The sequence below is a fragment of the Rattus rattus genome, chromosome 2 (genome assembly GCF_011064425.1).
Source record: "Rattus rattus isolate New Zealand chromosome 2, Rrattus_CSIRO_v1, whole genome shotgun sequence".
In the NCBI taxonomy this organism is placed as follows: Eukaryota; Metazoa; Chordata; class Mammalia; order Rodentia; family Muridae; genus Rattus; species Rattus rattus.
Genome location: NC_046155.1, coordinates 39,843,288 through 39,862,765, shown reverse-complemented (window position 1 = coordinate 39,862,765; position 19,478 = coordinate 39,843,288). Strand labels below are relative to the sequence as shown.

General features: G+C 45.1%; 1 protein-coding gene across 3 annotated transcripts in view; it reads right to left on the bottom strand.

The window, feature by feature from the left end:
• Positions 1-5,415: 5,415 nt before the first annotated feature.
• Positions 5,416-19,478, bottom strand: part of Entpd1 (ectonucleoside triphosphate diphosphohydrolase 1) — a 78,822-nt gene continuing 64,759 nt past the window's right edge. For 2 of the 3 annotated variants that reach the window (XM_032891942.1, XM_032891941.1), the window contains exons 8-10: positions 13,975-14,094; positions 10,888-11,025; positions 7,657-8,745 (exon numbers count right to left, since the gene is read on the bottom strand). In XM_032891942.1, the coding sequence (XP_032747833.1) occupies positions 8,539-8,745; positions 10,888-11,025; positions 13,975-14,094 (465 nt within the window). In that variant the 3' untranslated portion in view covers positions 7,657-8,538. Of the gene's footprint in view, positions 8,746-10,887; positions 11,026-13,974; positions 14,095-19,478 lie in introns of all 3 variants that reach the window. The other variant, XM_032891940.1, reaches the window with a different exon arrangement.

The window sequence follows — 19,478 nt, the reverse complement described above, 5'->3', positions numbered from 1 at the left end:
ACAAGGCCTGTCTTTGCATGAGAAGGAAGGATGGGCAGGAGAAAAGTTTTAGAGAGGAGGAGGAGAGCTGCTGAGAGAACATGGAGGCGGATACTAAGATTCCTCTCTGCACACTTACAGGTTGTTATGAGTATTCTTAAGGAATGGACATATACAGGGCTTTGTGTGTCTAGGTGGGCAATTATATCTTATCAATCGGATCAGAGGTTATTGTGTTGTGTGTTCTTTCTTGTGGCAATTTAATTGAGGTTAAGAGAGTTGTAGTTGTAGTGGCAGGTCACTGGGCCTGCCACAGAATTGGGATGTGTGTGTCCGGCATGGTGGCAGCCTGCCTTGGGAACTAAGTGGGTAGAGAGATTGATGCCAGGCTCAGAGAGAAGCCATCAGCAGTGTGATATGGGATGGAGCAGAGCAGGTGAGAGGCTTTGTTGACTGAGATGAAAATATCTAACAGATATCTTGGGGCACTGCGGTGCCGGACATAGTGCGGGGTAAAAGACAGCATTTTTGTTATTATTTAATTTTACAGCAACATACCACATGGAAGATTTGTCCCCTCTTTACATTATATCATGTCCAGCACAGCCAGCTTGTCAAGCCTCTGCAGGCCTGTCCTGGCCCCCTGTCCATCTGTCCACTTCTTAAAGCTTCTCTGTTATAGAGTCAGAGTTTTGCAATGACAGGGACAGCTGAGGCACACAGGGTGATGTCACAGCAAAGATCTCGCTTCCTGTAACAAAGCAGAATGCACTTATGGGTCCTTAGCAGGCATGGAGTGAATTGAAGCTGGGGGCTCTTCCTTAACTCTAAAGATTCAAAACTTATTTATAGAGCCCTCCATTTTTTTCAGTCATCTTGTATGAGCCTGTTTCTCAGCTTTGATTTTACTGTCTGAATATACGTATGATGCTAAAAGAATAGAAACAGTCTTAATTTTTTCATTCTGACAGTTACATCTGAGTTTTCTTATAATTATTTTCCTTTTTAAACAGGGGCCCTTTTTCGTTTAAGCTTGGCGGAATGCCATCCTGCCTCTGGCTTCTGTACCCTCCCAGATGACCAACTCCTACGTGGCCTCATCTCCACACTTCTGCCCCTGTCTCGCTTTCTGTTCGACCTCCTGAATACCTTTCTCTCATGAGACACTCCTTGCAGATTTTGGGGCCTGGCTTTTGCTTAAGGACACAGTTTCCTAGTCCCTAGCCCCCGGAGTCCCTACATGAGAGCCATGCCCATTCTCAGTGGTGCCTGGAAGCAGCATCTGTATTTTCTGTCTCTGCTCGACTATTCCCAGGCCCTCCTAAAACACAGGCGCCTGTCCCTGTTTCTTTTTTGTTTGTTTTGTTTTCGGACAAGCTGCCACTGTGTACCCTAGGTTGGCTTCGAAGCTTTGACACTCCTGCCTCAGCCACCAGAACACTGGTATCACAGGGACACCTCCGTGCCAAGTTTCCTATGCGTCTTACCTCTCCTTGCTCAACATTGTCATTTATGGGTCTTCTGGTCAGTCTTTAGCACCAAACAGAGTCCCCTACATGTTTCCCTTAACCGCAGGATCCTGCAGTTGAAGAGGATTAAAATAGTCACTTACATGCGCTAGTCCTGAAGCCTGAGTTCCCCTAATTGCTATGGCTAAAACTCTAATACTTTCTTCTCATCTTTGTTTCTTCGGTCTTTGCCTCTTAAAACTTTACTTAATTCTGTAAGCGTATTTTTCCTTGCATGTACTTGGTCTGTGCATCACTTGAGTGTGCTTGGTGCCCTCAGAGGTCAGAAAAGAGCCTTGGATCCCTTAGAACAGGAGTCATGGGTGGCTGTGAGTGACCGTGTGAGTTCCCAGAAACCGAATCTAGATCCTCCGGAAGAACATATGCTCTTAAAAAGTGTACATGTGTTTATCTGCATAAACATGTGTGCAACACGTACGTACAGTATCCATAGAGGTCAGAAGAGAGTGTTGGATCACCAAAATTCATGATATACCTGTGGGTGCTGGAATCGAACCTGGGTCCTGTCACAAGCACAGCCAGTGCTCTTAACGGCTAGCCCCTCTGTCCCTTTTTATTTTAATCTCTGACCCCACCAAACCCATGGCCCTGCCTACCGCTTGCCACCCTCCGTGTCCGCTGGACTGAATGTCTTCCTTCTGTGATATCCTACTTGGTTCCATTACCGGGAGCAAAGCTCTTGGCCACCCCAAAGGCTTTTCCTTTGTCCACCAGGTTCCTTACTGCCCTTCAGTCCAGCCGCTTGCTTTTTCCTCTTACTGGAAGGCAACTAAGTTTAAAATTTTTTTAAATGTGTGTGTATATGCGCGTGTCAGGTGCCCTGGAGCTGGAGTTAGAGCCTGATGTGGGAGCGGGGAACTAACCCCAGTCTTCTGTGAGAGTAGCAGGTACCCTTAACTGCTGGGCTATCATTCCAGGCCCATGAGAAAGTCACTAAGTCATCTGTTGTTGTTGTTGTTTGTTTGCTTGCTTGCTTGTTTTTTTAAAGCACACAAGCAGTTGTTACCGAGTGCACGCGGCGTGGCCCCCGGTGCAGCCACTGTTTCCGCTCCTGCCCACAGCTGGTGTTTTAATCCTGTCATTTCCCAAGCCTACCCCACAGTCGGCCTTGGAGGTTCAGCAGCTGGCTTTGCTTTTGAGAGCAATGGAGAGTCAGACACGGATGTTGACCACCAGGCCACCAGGACAGACAGCTGTCTCTCCTGCTCTTAGAGAATGCATATGCTGGTCCCATCCACAGCTGCTGTCCTGGGTCCCATCCATCCTGTGGGCCTTGTGTTGTTACTGGTCTTAATTACCGTTCACCCCTGCCTCATCTCACAGCACCAGTTCTGTCTCCCTCTTCCCAACAACAACAAAATAATTCTCAGATTTCTTTCATTACATCCAAACCTGTAGGAAAAAAGTAATCTTTTTGCTCTCCTAACCTGTTACTGTCCCACCCACAATATCTGACCTCCATCATTATTATGTCCCCAAGGACTTCCTTCTTATTATATCTATGTGCTTATTTATTGTGTGGGTGTACACATGCCATGGTGTGCACGTGCAGGTCAGAGAACAACTTATGGGAATTGGTTCTCTTTCCACCAAGTGGGCCCCAGGGATGGCACTAAGGTCGTAATGGTTAGTGACAACCGCCCTTAGCAATGGTTAGTGGCAATGGCCCTTAGCTGCTGAACCATCTTGTGAACTCAAGCACTTTCTGATTGTCAGTGCCAGTGTTTCTTGGGCCTCTGATCTGATCTTGGCATAGAAGACCACGTCTAAGTCTTGTTCGACCTTCCCCATTTGCTTCTGTGTTTCCTCTAATAAATGTCTATCCTTCCCTCACCTCTTAAATTCCTTTACACTTTCAGTGTCACTCTGGGCTTTTTCTCCAGTATTTTTTAATTCTTAAAAAAATTATTTCTGTTTATAGCCTTTTGCCTGCAGGTATGTCTTTCATTAAATATGTGCCTGGTGCTTGCAGAGGCCAGGAGGGGGCATTGGGTCCCCTGGAACTGGAGTTATGAGCTTCTATGTGGGTGCAGAGAATTAAACCAGGTCCTCTGGAAGAGCTATCAAGTGTTCTTAACCTCTGAGCACCAATTCTGACCCTCTCCAGAAGTGGCCTTCTTTTTCACTGTCTTACTCCTTTGAGACACGGTTTCTCCCTGTAGAAAGCCAGTCAACCCTTGGATGGCTATGGAGGAAGAGTACGCTTAAGTGGCACTTGAGGGGCTGGAGAGATGGCTCAGCGGTTAAGAGCACTGACTGCTCTTCCAGAGGTCCTGAGTTCAATTCCCAGCAACCACATGGTGGCTCACAACCATCTGTAATGAGATCTGATGCCCAGCGACAGTGTGCTCATACATAAAATAAATAAATCTTAAAAAAAAAAAAAGTGACACTTGAGCTAGTCCACTATGTGTCATTTGGTAGATGGTGGTTATCCAAAAGCCAGGACGAGAGCCTTTATGGGATGATAAAGAGGTCAGCATCTCTGAAAGGAGCAGTTATGTTATGGTCACTGGACAACCATCAGATGTTTTGACATCTTTTAAATGTAGAAACTTGAGTCTCATTCTAGATATACTGAATTTTCATTTTTAGAGACAGGGTCTTACTATGTAGGCCCTGTTTGCCCTGGGACTATGTAGGCCAAGCTGTCATCAAATTCAGAACATGACGTGCCTCTGTCTGGTGGTTGCTGGGATCGAAGGGGTGCACCACCATGTCTGGCCTTATAATTAAGGGGTTTTTATTTCAGTGTGATCTCAGGTGGCTTGCATAGGATTAAATGTTGGTAAGTGTGGCCTCTCAGGTTCATTTCCAGCTTTGCAGTTCCACTTAGACATCCTCGGTCAAGTGCTGCATGGTGAACTACACAGGTACTCAATGCATATTCCAAGTAGGAAATTCTCCATGTGTCTGGAAGAACTGAAGAGGCTTCACTGCTCAGTCAGCTGAGCGGTGGAGAAATGTAGTCAAAAGAGAACTCCAGGAAGGAAGCTTTATTGGCGGCCTGGCAGTTGGAAGGCAGGTTGGCTAGAATTACTTCTTCCGGTTCCACTAAAATATCTCTGAGCCCTACTTTTCGAAAGACAAAAACAGAACAGGTCATATATTTTGTCCCAAGGAGCATGGTCTGGACAGAAGGGTTTGAGTTTTCCAATGAAACTTCAGGGAGCTGTGGTAGCCCCGGAAGTGGGCTTGAAGATGAGAAGACAGTAGGAAGAACATCCAGTGGAACCTTGAAGGTAAGGTGGAGGCAAAGGTAGCTGAATCTGAACCAGTCTCCCTGGACAGGACGCAAGGACCAACAAGGGGGTGGACTGGGATGTGTGCCTGGAGAGGGCTAAGGGCGAGCGACTGAGCCTCCGATGCTGCTGGGGACTCCTGACCTTCCTTGCAGGCACCAGGAAGCCATCTTTGACATCAATCAGGGATAATGTGACTAAGGTTGCTTTTTTAAATTTAAATTTAAACTTTTTATTCTTGAGATATTCATTCATGAGTACTGTACTTACATAATTTCTACTTTTTTTTTTTTTTTTTTTTTTTAACCAGGGTTTCTCTACATAGTTCTGGCTGTCCTAAAACCAACTATTTAGATCACACTGGCCTCAAACTCATAAAAACCCCCCTGATTCCGCTTCCCCAATGCTGGGATCAAAGGCATACGCCACCAGGCACAGCCGTTTCTACTTTTTAAAAAGGTTTGTGGCTGGAGAGGTGGCATGGTGGTTATTAGCACTGGCTGTTCTTCTAGACGACCCTGATTGGATTTGTGGCACCAACATAGTGGCTAAAAACCACCTCCAACACCACATCATGGAATCCGATGCCCTTTTCTGACCTTGGGCATTGTGTGCATCTGGTACACCCATATAATCTGCAGACAAAATACGGATACACATAAAACTTGTTTTAAAAAAGTTTTAAAGACGATCATTGATTTTTATTGACATTCCAATTTACATTTTGGAAAACGCAAACATGAAGACATATCTTGGAACCCAGGTGGAATCTTAGGAAGCTCACCTCACCTGTCTCGGCCCAGTTGTCACTTAAAGGTAGCAAAGCCGTAGATAGGGTCCTTGTGAAATGCTCTGCTGGGACCTAAGCAGCTTTTCTAGGGGTGACATTCATGTCTGTGTGTAATGGAGAACAGTGGGGTGCTACAGTCTACCTAGCCTACCTGTGTAATGTTCCCCAGGAAAAGGGCACCAAGAGCTTACCTCTTACCTACCTTGGAAACCTCAGAACATGCCAGTTTTCCAAACCTGCCAAAATGCCAACATGCCAACATGTAGCCGGTGTTGGAAATGTGGCTAGTCTTCACACAACAGATTTTGGAAGCTTGATCGGTTATTGAAACGAGAATATTCTGAATTTAGTCTCTTTTTAAGGTCTGCTTGTTTCCCACTGTGGAGTAGACCACCTGTTTCCCATAGGGCTCTTGGCTAACAGAACACTAAAATGAAATGTACTTTTGAGACTTCCGTTTATATCACGTTACATTTCTTACTCGTTTATTTAGATGAATTGAAACATTTCTCTCTCTTACACATCCATGTGCATACACAAAGTTTCATTTTTATATGCAAATGAAGCCACTTCTGCTGATTGGTTGCCTGATCGGGTTCGTAGAAAAAAAAAATCATCAACTTTTGAAGGAACAAGGCTAGCAGAACCAGATTCTGAGTCCTGAATGAAAGGCTAGAGATGAGTAATAATTAACTATAACCAGTGGGCAAACCAACATTGAAATATTGGTAGTGACTCATTTTATTTGGCCTGCCCCACCCAGAGGACCCAAAGATGACCCCGGGATTAACCTTCAGTCTAATGGAATTGAGATTAGGTGGCACCTAATTGTCTCCATTGAGTTGGATGTTGTGCTTGGTTGGTTGGTTAAAAACTTGGGCAACAAGATGAATATGTAATTAAAAATATTATTGTTCTCTGAAGAAACTTGTAATTTTGAATTCCAGCATATTGGCAGCAGTGGTGGTGGAAGGGTGTTTAAAAAAGAAAAAAAAAATGGCCAGATGTGGTGGTGACACCTTTAATCCTCAGCATAGGGCAGAGGCCGGTGGATCTCTGTGAGTTTGAGGCCAGCCTGGTCTATATAGTGAGTTCCAGGACGGCCAGAGCTTCACAGGGAAACCCTGTCTTGAAAAGAACAATAACAAAAATGAAAAACAAAAGAAAAAGAAGACTCGAGGCAGGTGTGAGTTTGAACGCAGCTCTACCACGGGCACTGGGGGCGGTAAGGACCACCTTCTTCAGAAGACTTCGGTGACAACAGAAGGAGAAGACACCATGCACCTAAGCACGGAGAGCATGACCACAGATGCTCAGTCAATGGCAGCCCCAGCGATTTAGCCAGCGTGTCCAGCTGTGACTAGCAGAAGAGACGTATAAAACGGAAAAATGGCTCGACTGCCCACGAGATTCAGGACACTTAGCTTTAGCTTGCGGGAAACTCCCCTTTCTAAGTAGTCAGTCTCCAGATCAGAGACGGAGAGACAGTTTGAGTCGGGGCGAGAACACAATAGTGCTCGATTCTGCCAGACAGTTACTTCTTGAGTCAATACTCACAAGGTCTCTTTAAATTCCCATAGCATACGTCGACAGTCACTTATTCACTACCCATAAAACACTCCATCAAATGGGGAAATAAGGTGTGCACTTTCTTAACTCCTGAGGAGAAGCAGCAACACCTGATGTATAAATACCAACGCAGAGCAAAAGCCTGCCTCCCCTCACTAAACAAAGTCTCGGGACCATAAGATGTGGCATGGCTTTCAAACCCCGTGAGCAATCTCTGTGTTGCAGAGTCTATTTGGACATCAGTGGACAGGTTTGTGGTTTGAGAAAACCAGTGTATGGTCTTGTCCCCAGCCAACTTCTTGGTTATCGAATGTTATGTAACAGTGGAATAGAGGCTGAGAGGTTAACTTAACCTCTTAACTCAGCGGTTAAGAGCAGAGGGCCCCAGGTTGATTTCCAGCCCCCACAACTGGCCAGTTCACACCTGGTTGCTTAAAACACTAGCTCTGAAAGACTGATGCCCCCTTCTGGCCACCATGTTCCCTGTACTCATGTGCACAGACCCACGCATACACACATAACTGAAGGCAAAATAGTGACTGCTGTATAACATTGTAAATGTACTAAATTCTATTCAGTGGTGCTGGGCTGAATGTAAATGTGGCAAGATTTATGTTATATGTATTTTAACATTAAAAAAACCCACAAAACTCTAAAAGATGCATTAGAGGATATATTTCCCCAGTCCTGGGTGGTGGCTGTGGCTTTCTTCCTAGTTGTGTATACTATTGTCACAGTCTATCCCCTGAATGCCGATATGCGCATCTGCTCTTCAAAGATCTCTGGCCTTTGTGTTCTACATGGTAGCATTTTGGCATCACGCAGGAACAGGCAATTGCTTGCTTCCGTTCTTATTTTCAGTGGATGGAGAGCCACATTAGCTGCACGTAAGCGCCTCTGCGAAGACTCTTACGTTAGCACATACTTATCTGCTTCAGAAAATCCTCCTATGCAGAGGGCAGGCTTGGATGGGTGTGTGTCTCCTCTCTCTGAAGGCACTGCATGGCTTTATTAGGAGATATGGGGAGGAGGGGGTGTCCCACAGCTATGGCTGAGACAGTTTCTGAGTTTCGTCTTTCAGCCAGCTCAGCTTGGGCAGGGTGACACTCAGAACTCTTAGTTCTTGGAGACAAAGTTGACACTGTTCTTTTATGAAGCACAGATCATGAAAGTTGTGATCCCAAGCGCAGGGGACAAAGAAGAAAGAGGGTTAACTGGAGAAGGCGAGAGAGGCTCACCAGGAAGTCCTCGAGGAAGAGGGTGTTGAGTGTCCCCAAGGAAAGGCCTCAGGAAGCCTCAGAAGCTTCACGCTGGCCTAGACTGTCCCAGGTGAGCAGGGAAGGGTGACTCAGGCCCCCCTTGCAGGGAGGAATCCGCTCCCTGGGCAGGCTGTTTTCTCTCTCCAGCCAGCAAGTTTCAACTGCTCCTGCTATACCGCCTCTTTCCAGAAATACGAAGGCTTGCTAAAGATGAACAGCCCTGTGATGACCATGGCGACCAAGACCAGGGAGAAGAGAACCATGAGGCTGATGTAGGTGGAGTGAGGGAGAGGCGGGGATAATGGCTGTTCAGCTGGGATCATGTTGGTCAAGTTCAGCATGTAGCCCAAAGTCCACCCTGCGTTGCTGTCTTTGATCTGTAAACGGAAGGGGAAAATCTTGTTGTTCATGACCCAAAATGATAATTTGCAGCATTCATATAACCCCACTCACATAACACTGAGTAACCAATAAGAAGAGAACACTTTGTATAGCTCACACACTAGATAACTGTATATGCTACATTGGGAGTGTGGGGGGGGAATCAAAGTAAATGATTAAAAGAGAGGTTTGGGGGGCTGGAGAGATGACTCAGTGGTTAAGAGCACTGACTGCTCTTCCAGAGGTCCTGAGTTCAATTTCCAGCAACCACATGGTGGCTCACAACCATCTGTAATGGATCCAGTGCCTTCTTCTAGTGTATCTGAAGACAGCTACAGTGTACTCATATACAATAAATAAATAAATCTTTAAAAAAAAGAGCAGTTAGAGCCTTGCTGTTATAGTCTAGAATGTCAGAAAGTTTGGTGACCGGCCATCCAGTTCACCCAGCTGGAAGTACTTGATTCAAACAGACCACAGAAGGTCAGGACACTTTCTAGTTCATGAGTTGAGGGGTTAAGTGAAAGGCAACGGGAAGTAGGTAAAAAGATGAAGGAACAATGATTGGCTCTAGTCTTTTACATCCTTCCCAGGCCAGAGAAGCCACATAGAACCAGGGCTTCATGAGGGAAAGTTTGGAGAGCTAATTCTAGCAAATCACCTTTATAAAGTTGGACGGTTATGCACCTCTCTGGGAAAGAATCCCTATTAAATTATAAAGCAACCTCTGACCCTCTCACCTTTAGAAAAGAATTTCCAGTCCCTCAGAACTTACAGAAATGTGAGTGGTATTTGAGTAACAATTTTGGGAAGGTTTTATTACAAAATCTGTTCATGATGACGTAGAGAAGTTAGCAAACACAGACAAGCCTAAAGAAACTCTGCACACAGTGCCACTCAGGGCTTCTGGTGTCCTTTGTGATACTTCCTTCCAGTCCTCTGTGAGTGTGCTGCTGTTATTTTTACAAAACAAATAAGTAAATGTTAAATTGTATCTGGATAATTCACTTAGGAATACTTGGTATACATTAACCCCTTAATATATTTTTGGACCATTACTGAAATATTTTTTCCATCTTTTAAAACACATGCCAGTGTAGACTGCCCTTTAGCCATTTTAACCAATTACTTGGTATCTAAGGAACATGATGAAGAGACGAAATGATGTGTATGTTTTTACGGCTTTCAACACACACTGTGCCAACTTACAATGCTCCTTTCTTCCAAACCCTGACCCATACTGATAATAATACACAGAAGGACTCTGTCTTTTCCTCTCACTATGAGGTGGAAACCTTTAAGTGTTCAGATTTAGGGGAGTCCTTATCTGGACTTAGAGACAACAGATCACGCAGTGGCATTTATCCCAAGAATATAAGTCAACACTACCCTGCATGTCAGCCAAATCTAAGAGAGATTCTTCTAACACAAGGAATTGACTGCCGGAGTGGAAGGGGTCAGGGATGTTAAAATAAGGAACAGGTTCCTTTAGATGAGCAACGTGTGCAAGGAAGTCAGTCTTACCATGAGAGAATGCACGAAGCTGCTACAGTCCTGATTCTACGCTTTGATTTGTCTGAGATTGCTGTGTTTTAAAAGCTGATAAACCTATTTTAGGCTTTAGCAGGCTCCAAGCTAGCAACACAAAGAAGACCATTTTGCTTCCCAGCAAGCAGGGGTCATAAAGCTGTTTGCTTCTTTACTCCTGGATGCCTGCAGGTGGCACTGTGGCAGAGCACAGCCAGGAGGTTCTGTCCTAGGTCTCTAGGCCAGGTTGCCAAGCAACAACCCCAGCAGCTAGGCTGATAAGAAACCGAGTTCTTCATTTCCTGGATCACAAAGGAGGCCTTTGGGAGGATTCTGAAGTCAGGACAGTGGCTAATGAAGCACTATTACATGAATGAATTGACTCTTTGAGAACCAGTTAAAGTTCTATGTACAGAACAGCGAATCCCCATCATTAGAGACAGCCTATGGCTGCCTGCTGTTCCCAGAAGGGCTTGACACAAATGCCAGCTGGTGGACTGGTGGAGCAGGCATCAAGACTAATCAAAACTAATTGGGTGGGCTCCCACATTTTCTAAGTTCAAAACTACTTTGTCACCAACTTCCACACCCCCAACAGATTCCCAAGTTACCTTGCCCATAAAATGAATCTGGTCCCAGGAGGTTCCCGTGAAGTTATAGCCTTGCAGAAGGAGGGACAGGATGTAGGTCCCCGAGAAACAGTATTCACTCAGGTACTTCTCCTTTACTGTAGGATAAGATGCCTTTACCTAAACGAGAAATGAAAGAAATATCAAACCTCTACAGTGGGCAACTCGCTCTGGCTCCTTCTAACTACGAGACCCAGTGAAGAGACAAGAAAGTCCCCAGCTCCCATGGGTCTGAGGCTCAGGTCCTACCACAGGCTGTGGGGATGGTGCGTTACTCCTTCAGAGGCCTCAGGGTTTTAAGTTTAGGTCTCCTAAGGAAGCTTTTATTCCTCAAGGCTCTCTGTGAGAGGAGTGAGTGTGCTAGGGGAAAGGAAGTTCCTGTGGTCTAGGAGTTTCAGAAACAGCTTCAGCACCTCACCCCATGCCTTACTCAACAATCACGTTGGCGTATAAAAAGCATCATCTGAGGGAAGTCCATGGGTCTGTGTTCAAGCAGTCTCTCACATGACATTCACAGAGTCGTTAGTCAGAGCTTCTAAGGGCATCTTAAGAAAATAATGTCCAACGAAATCCTGTCACTCAGGTTAGCTCAGAGAATAGCACCAGCATCCCTTTGGAAGGCCCCAATCTTCAACCCAGGTTACCAACTCGGAATCTGCATTCTCACTTGATGACTCTGCCTCTGTTTGTCTGTTTCTTCCCCCTCCCTCTCTCATACCATCTATGTTCATCAAGAAAGTTGGCCTCCCTCTCCTTCCCTCCTGTCTTCTCTGTCTGGTTTTGGTATTAGGGTAATGTTTAACTTGCAGCGGCAGTCTGGGGGATCACTTCCTGCTTGCTGTATGGAGTACCTGCTGCTGGTTCTTCATTAAAGGTTAAGTACAAATTCATCACACTTTCCTTGCAAATCAAACCAGTAATACATTATAAAAGTCATGCACCATGATCATGTTTGGTTTCAGGTACCAAAAGATGTGAAAATGGTTCACCTAATAGAAATCAGTGAACACGACATAGCATATAAAACACCATATAGTCATCTAAATAGGTACGGAAAAACTCTTTTATGAAACCCAGCAGACCTTCCCTTCTGATAAGAGCCCTGAAGGAATAGAAAGAGCACAGGAAGGCTGCCCACCACAAAGCAATAGCCAACATGGTATATACGGGGAAAACTAAAGGCATTTCCTCTGTCCACTCTCTCCACTGGGCATCAGTGCAGCACGAGGTTCTCAGTAAAGTGACAATGAGAGACAGAAGGAAGAGAAAGAAGTCAACCCATTCCTATTGCAGACACGTCCATCATGCCCCATTCTTTTGATCTGATACTCACCAGAGCAATGCTACCAGAAAACACATCCATGTTACAATTTAGTCAAAGTAGTAGGATACGAAAATAAGCACACAAAAAAGTCAGTGGCTTTGCTATATATTAAAAATTATCTTACAGGGGCTGGAGAAATGGCTCGGCGGTTAAGAGCACTGACTGCTCTTCCAGAGGTCCTGTGTTCAATTCCCAGCCACCACATGGTGGCTCACAACCATCTGTAATGGGATCCGATGCCCTCTTCTGGTGTGTCTGAAGACAGCTACATTGTGCTCATATACATAAAATAAATAACTAATTCTTTCAAAAAATGACCTTACAGACAAAAAAAAAATCAAGAAAATAATCCCCACTCCCAGTGGCCTCAAATAAACAAAACAAAACAAACAAACAAACAAACAAAAAAACCAGCCTAGGAATAAACCTGATCAGAAAGCTGAGTGAAACAGCAATAAAAATGTTCAGTCTGAGGAAGACACTGGATAGGAAGGCCTCCCACCACGTGGATCAGCACAATTTTTGCTGTCAAAGGATCCCTGGCAGAGCGGAAATCAGTGTTGTCATGATGAGAAGACAGTACAAAGGTTCCTCAAAATCTATCAAATAGTACTGCATGGCCCAGCAAGTCACTAGTGTGTGACAGCACTGTCTGAAGCAGTGCAGAGAGGCAATTAACCTATGTTCAGAGAAAATGAGGCTATATACAAAATAAAATGCTGTTAGCCCTACATACAACACACGTGCATACACACACACACACACACACACACACACACACACACACACACACCACACCACACACACCACACACAAAGCATGGAATCTCCCTTTGGTACAATACAGGTGAACCTAGAGATTATTTTGTTAAGTCAAAGAAACCAGACACAAAAAGGCAAATACTGAACGACCTTTCTCATATGGAATACTAAAAAGTTAATCATTCATAAAGAAACTCATCATTATGTAATCAAGAGACTCAAAAAGATTTCATGGCATTGAGACAAGAAGCAGTGGTTATCTGAGAACAGGAAAAACAATGGTACAAGGAACAGTAGGAGGTTGGTCAGGGGGTGAAAGGTCATCCCCAGACAGTATTAAGTTCTGTTTTTTTCTTGCATGGCCGGTTTACTATAATTAGCAATAACAAAATAACAAAATTTAAAAATGTTGAATGCTCTCACCACAAATAAATGGTACACGATTAAGATAAAATTTATGACCATTATTCTGATAAATGAGCATGGTGCAAACATAACATTGAAATATATTATATACCTTAAAAATATATCCACCAAAAATAAAACAAAACGATAGAAAAAAATCACCTTTTTAAAATAAAGGAAAGACGGGTGGTGGGCTTTGGGGATAATCTTTTTTATCTGGTATAAAAGATAGGTGTATCTGCTTCTTCTTTCTTTGAATCTTAACTGGCCATGGTAGCCACTTTGTATCCATGACAACAGAAAGGAAGAAGCAATGCTGAGTTAGAAAGAAGCCAGTAACCTCAGGTGAGCAGCTGTTTGTTGCAAAGCTGTGTTAAGTGAGAAATGCAGGATGTGGCTTAAGCCATTATACATCATCGAGGAGCAGTGATAAAGGCGTTCCTGGGCCCACCCTCTGGCCTCCTCTATCACACTGGCTGGACCCTTGTCCGACCAGCATGAGGTCGAGTGCAGATTCACATCCTCCATGACACTGAGGATACCAGACCAATTTCACAGAGGTGGCTTCTGGTCACTTACCTCCTCCCAAGGCTTTGAGCAAAAGTTTTTTGTTATCTCAGTCATTTTCTCCTGAGAGGAGACACTGTCGTTCGCCATCTTCTTAAAAAAGTCCATCACAAAGTAGAAAGCAGAAAATGCCTGTGGGGGCAGAGAACAGAGTTTCAGGCTGCATCCAAGGGGTGAGGACGCAAAGCCTTCCAGAGCTCAGCCCTGGCTCTAACAATAAGGGAGCCCTCTGCTGGCAACCCTGTGCTGCAAATAAGCCGTCCACTCCAAGTTCAGCTAAAAATAAACCCAGTGAAAGTTTCCTGAAAGATACACAATTTACATTTTTTATATAGAACTCATATCTAACTTAGCAAAAATAAGTAACTGTGTGCATTTGTGTGACTCGCAGTCCGTTTGTGTGACTCACAGTCCGTTTGTGTGACACACAGTTTTGTTTTGTTTGGTTTAACCTTGACGTTTCCAGTACTTCCAGTCTAAGCAGTTGTCTGGTCATATAGCGGGCATTCTGCTTTCATCATCCCCTTTCTAAGAAAACAACGAAGAATGTTAACGCCAAATTTATCTACAAAGGAATAAAGAGGTGTGACCAAAATACACTGAGGGGATGGTGGCACTGTTTAGACGAAGCCAAGGTAAGCACATTTGCGGAAACAGAAACAGGCTCACACGGGATCAGGATCCTGCCCCCAAACTGACCCCCTGACTGGTCCCTATCCCCCCTTCTGTGTTGTTCTGTTTGTCTGTTCCAACTTGTTTGTCTGCTTAGCAAGCTCTGGGGTTTAGTTTGGCTCTGCCCTGACAGGAAGCTTTGTAGAGACAGGGGTGGTGTCACTGGGGCCACTTTTCTCAGCATTTGTGTCCAAACGTTTATGTGGATTCAGCCCCTGGTTCCTGAGGGGTGTTCACTCCCAGACACTGCCAGGCTCCTGTTCAGACTTTAGTCTCTGTTTTCCATGTACATTTTAATGTGGGATAAAGGTTCATAAATTGGGGGTCACACCACAGATCTACCACAAAGGATTGTCAAATAAATTTTATGCAGACTTTTCAGTTTACATCTTGATGTCCATTTTTCTGATTGGAAGATCATTAGCTTTCCTCAAATTCTCCAGAATTGTGTGGTCCCCTGAGGGATTAAACAAGACTGGATTGTAGAAGACATTATGTTAAATGAAAGAAGCCAGTCACAAAAAACAAATAGCATTTGATTCTGCTGGGATGATGGCGTCCGGCATAGCCTGGGCGGGGTGTTGTGGGTGCTATCATAGGAATGAAGAGAGGGAAGAGATACAGGGTCTGAGCATCCTCTCAAAGACCACCCACGACCTTTGGAGAGTGTTCAACATGACAGAGCTCTGAAATCAAATCTCAGATCCCAGAGTGTTTCAGGCTGTGGGACATTTTGGATTTTGAAGACATTTCATCACTTGCTATCACAAAACCAAAAGGTAAACCTGAGAGAAAAGATCAAAATGTATGCGCACCAACACTGGTATGTGATAGTGTACAGGTAACACTATTACATAATTAACACCATGCAACCAACACGGATGTGTTAAAAGTGTGCCACTAGGCTGGAGAGATGGCTCAGCGGTTAAGAGCACCTGACTGCTCTTCCAGAGGTCATGAGTTCAATTCCCAGCAACCACATGGTGGCTCACAACCATCTGTAAAGAGATCCGGTGCCCTCTTCTGGTGTATCTGAAGACAGCTACAGTGTACTTATATATAATAAATGAATAAAAATAAAATAAAATACAAAGTGTGCCACTAACAGTCAAGGGACACTTAAATGTTGCAGTATCAAAGCGAGATAAATGAATCATGGTAGACCACATTGTACAATGGTAATATAGGTATGACCCCCTCTGTAATGCTTTATGGTAAGGCTGAGGTGTTGCAAACCTCTGGTTGACATGCCACATTGTACTTCTGTTCTTCCCATGAACAGTTGTCTTTCTAGCATAGTTATACTATAGGAAAACAGATATCTCTTACGGTGCCTGCATATTTCCACTTCATGCAATATGCACAACATATAAAATATGTTCTATTTAACTGTCCCAGTCACTGGCAAGGCTTCTAATCAATAGATTACTAGCAGCTAAGTTTTTGAGGGAACCTAAAGTCTAGGCAGTAGCAATGGCAGAGAATACACTTCAGAGGCCCCTGACTGTCTTGTCATTACTGCCACCATGAGCTATGAGGCAAAGACCCAATAGCCACCATTGCCCTCCAAATCAGCACACAAAGTGTTCTGGCCCACACTGCTTCACAGCTGTGACGGTAGCAGCGGGTGACCAGAAATGGTCATTATGGAAGACTTGGTGACAGTAAATGGTGCTAAGGAAGAAATGGATGTGACTTCGTAAGCAGGGGTGAGTGACAACAAGGAGGGTGTGCTTTGGTGACACCAGGTGCCACCAAAGATGACAACCCCATTGAGCAACTTGTCAGTGTTCAGACAGATGGACAGACAGACAGACAGACAGTGGGGTTTTATGCTTCCAGAGGAGAAGAGGGCACACAGGCAACATCTGTGACAGGTTTTGCTGGACAGAGTGAATATGCAGTCATTAACAACCACATAAGAGATCTCCTGCACACTGATCCCAGAACTGCAGGGAAGGAGCAAGGGAAACACGCATCAGAAAGTGCTCTGCAGGAGACCAGGCCCCACAGTGCTAGCTAACCCCGCAGCGTGCGGTTCTGCTTACAGGAGTCCAGCCCTCCTGTGTGGAGTACATGTGAGTGTTGACAGTCTGTCTGGGTGTGGGACAGCAGAGGAGCCCAGTGCAGCAGACTCTGTATGGGGTAGGTAGTTACAGACCACGACTCTGCAGGAGCCTTCCCGCCAGAAGTAAGCAGAATGGGGAGCCATAAAAATGAGAAGAAAAATCAAAATGAGCCCCGAGGCCATCATGCCCCTCCTGAGGCCAGCATGTCCCCTCCTGAGGCCAGCATGCCCCCTCCTGAGGCCAGCATGCCCCCTCCTGAGGCCAGCATGTCCCTCCTGAGGCCAGCATGCCCCTCCTGAGGCCAGCATGTCCCTCCCCTCCTGAGGCCAGCATGTCCCTCCTGAGGCCAGCATGCCCCTCCTGAGGCCAGCATGCCCCTCCTGAGGCCAGCATGCCCCCTCCAGGTTAGTGTCACCTCACCTCAACTACTACCACGGAAAACTCAGAACCACAAAAGGACAAAGAGGCAAAAGCAGCTGATCCAACAGCTGAGAATCCGTGCATCCTGCAGCTGGGCACGGGTAACGGCCAGTCTATACCAGCCAGCAGTCCGACCACAGCCGTGAGCATGAAGCCTCGGCAAAAAAGGGCAAAGGGAGACTGAAGTTGAGAGCTCAGGTGTTGGATTTCACCCCTTGGCCAGGTAATGAGGTTGGCATTAGCTAGGCAGCACGGAACTTTGGGCATTTCCTCAGGATGCCTCTCGTGGCTAAGAACCTAGATTTTCTCATTGTACCTTTAAAGATTTTAGGTTGTTTCCTGTCTGGTCTGTTGAGATTCTTTGAGAACTTCACGTTTAACTTGTAATAAATGTTTCCAAACCTGATTTCTTTCAAAGGAGAAGAAGACAGTGTGGGGAGGAAGAGGAGGGGGAAAAAGGGACAGCTGGTGGCACATGTCTATCATCCCAACTAAGTACGTGGGAGTTGGAGGCAAGAGGATGCAAGTTCAAGGCCAGCCTGGACAACTTAACGAATTCCTGACTCAGAATATAAAATCTTCATAAAATATTAATAAATCTTCAGTAAATGTGAAATAGTTGTATTGGGTTTTTAATAGTGTTTTCTGTTGGCCAGCAGGGCGCACACATAGTCAAGCATTTTGAATGAGTTTTAATTATACTTCACTATCTTTGCTCTTGTTTATGTAAGTGGTACAATGCGTTCTAAGAAATGATTTCTAAATTACCTCATAAATAATTCTCAACAGATGTTCTCTCCTTCCTGTTGGTGTTTCTAATTTGCTCTGACACTGGATTCAATCTAGATGCCGAGGGCACAACGTAGCCAGACTGGAGGACACAGGCTGATTTGACTATTGCATTTGCAGAGTGGCTGTAGAGCATCAGGGCTGACCACAGTTGTAGCAAAGCTTGCTTCTGCACAGCTCTGGGCCTCACAGCCTCAGATTAACCGGCATCGGGAACGACAGGAGTCCACTTAGGTTTATCCTTCCTGGTTCCAACTACAGTGAAAAAGCCCTTAGCTGTCTGCAGCAACCTTATCCATGTGCCTCTCTCTTGTGCTTGCTTCCTTCGTCTTCAAAAAGTTTCACTTGTCAGGGAAGGACCTTGGTCCCCCCACAGTCCCATAGCAGGACACTAGTACCAGGCCAGTCACAGGGCACGGAAGCCATGTTCTGGTTTGGATTGATGCTAACAGCTGACCAGCTACACTATAGCCACTGCTGCTGCTACCCCTCTCCCAGGAGCCTGAGAGCCTGGATCCACCACCCTCCCCACTGTTTCTCAGAGGCCAAGAGCACTGAGAGCACCTGTAGTTCACAGCACAGGAGTTCAGTCAGGTCTGATGACAACAGACCCCTCAGGCTTTTTATGTGACATTAGGTTGGGCATACAGGCCATACATACATACAAACAAACAAACAAACAAACACCTCTCATTCTGGGCTCCAGGGGCAGAACCAAATCTCCTCTCATCTGATCTTTTTCCTGAAGAGAGAGAAAGGTAGACAAAGGCCCCGATTCTTTGATTGGTATTATGGGTGACCAATGTATGCATCTGTAACTGTGGCTTTGTAATTGGCATTTGCTGGAAGTTAGGCAACTCTTGCAATATACTTCTTAACTGTGATTACAATAGTGTCTGGTCTCAGGAAACAAACAGGCAGTCTGGATAATTAATAGAGCAAGGGGCATCTTTCCTCCTTAGCACCAACACCTCATCTTATGTTGAACAGATTAGGAAAAAAGGAATTAGGAGTCGGGATCCAATGATCATGCAGCCCTCCAAACCGTAATGAACGGATGCTTGTTTAAGTTCTCCCTTCATAGTTTCCCAATGATCTGCTTCCCAGACGCTTCTTAGAGAAGAAATCCCTCGGTGTGCTCATCCCATGCCTGGTGCTACTTCTGACATGTAGGGTGTTGCTTTTAGCAGACTCTGATGTGGGCATATCCTGCAGCTAGCCTTCTTCCTTGTTTATGGAACCCTCATTTTATCCAGGTAGATAGATCAAACAATAATTAACCTAAGCCAAACATGGTATTTTTATCAGACAGCTTCAGGATGTGCATTTCACCATGGTCTGGCTGACAGACGTGGAAAAGGTACGTGTTGTCTCTGGTGCGTGAGAGAGTTGCGTGAAGAGAAACCTCTTTCCTACCTTGAGTTGGCTTGGGGGTGGGGGACGTGATGCTTGGAGCAGCAGCCATACTTTTTGCACCATGAAGAAACTCAAGAAGATAAAGGAGAAGGTGATCCCAAGCACTGACGTTGTTGGGCCAAATAGCACAGGCTTAGTTTTATCCAGACA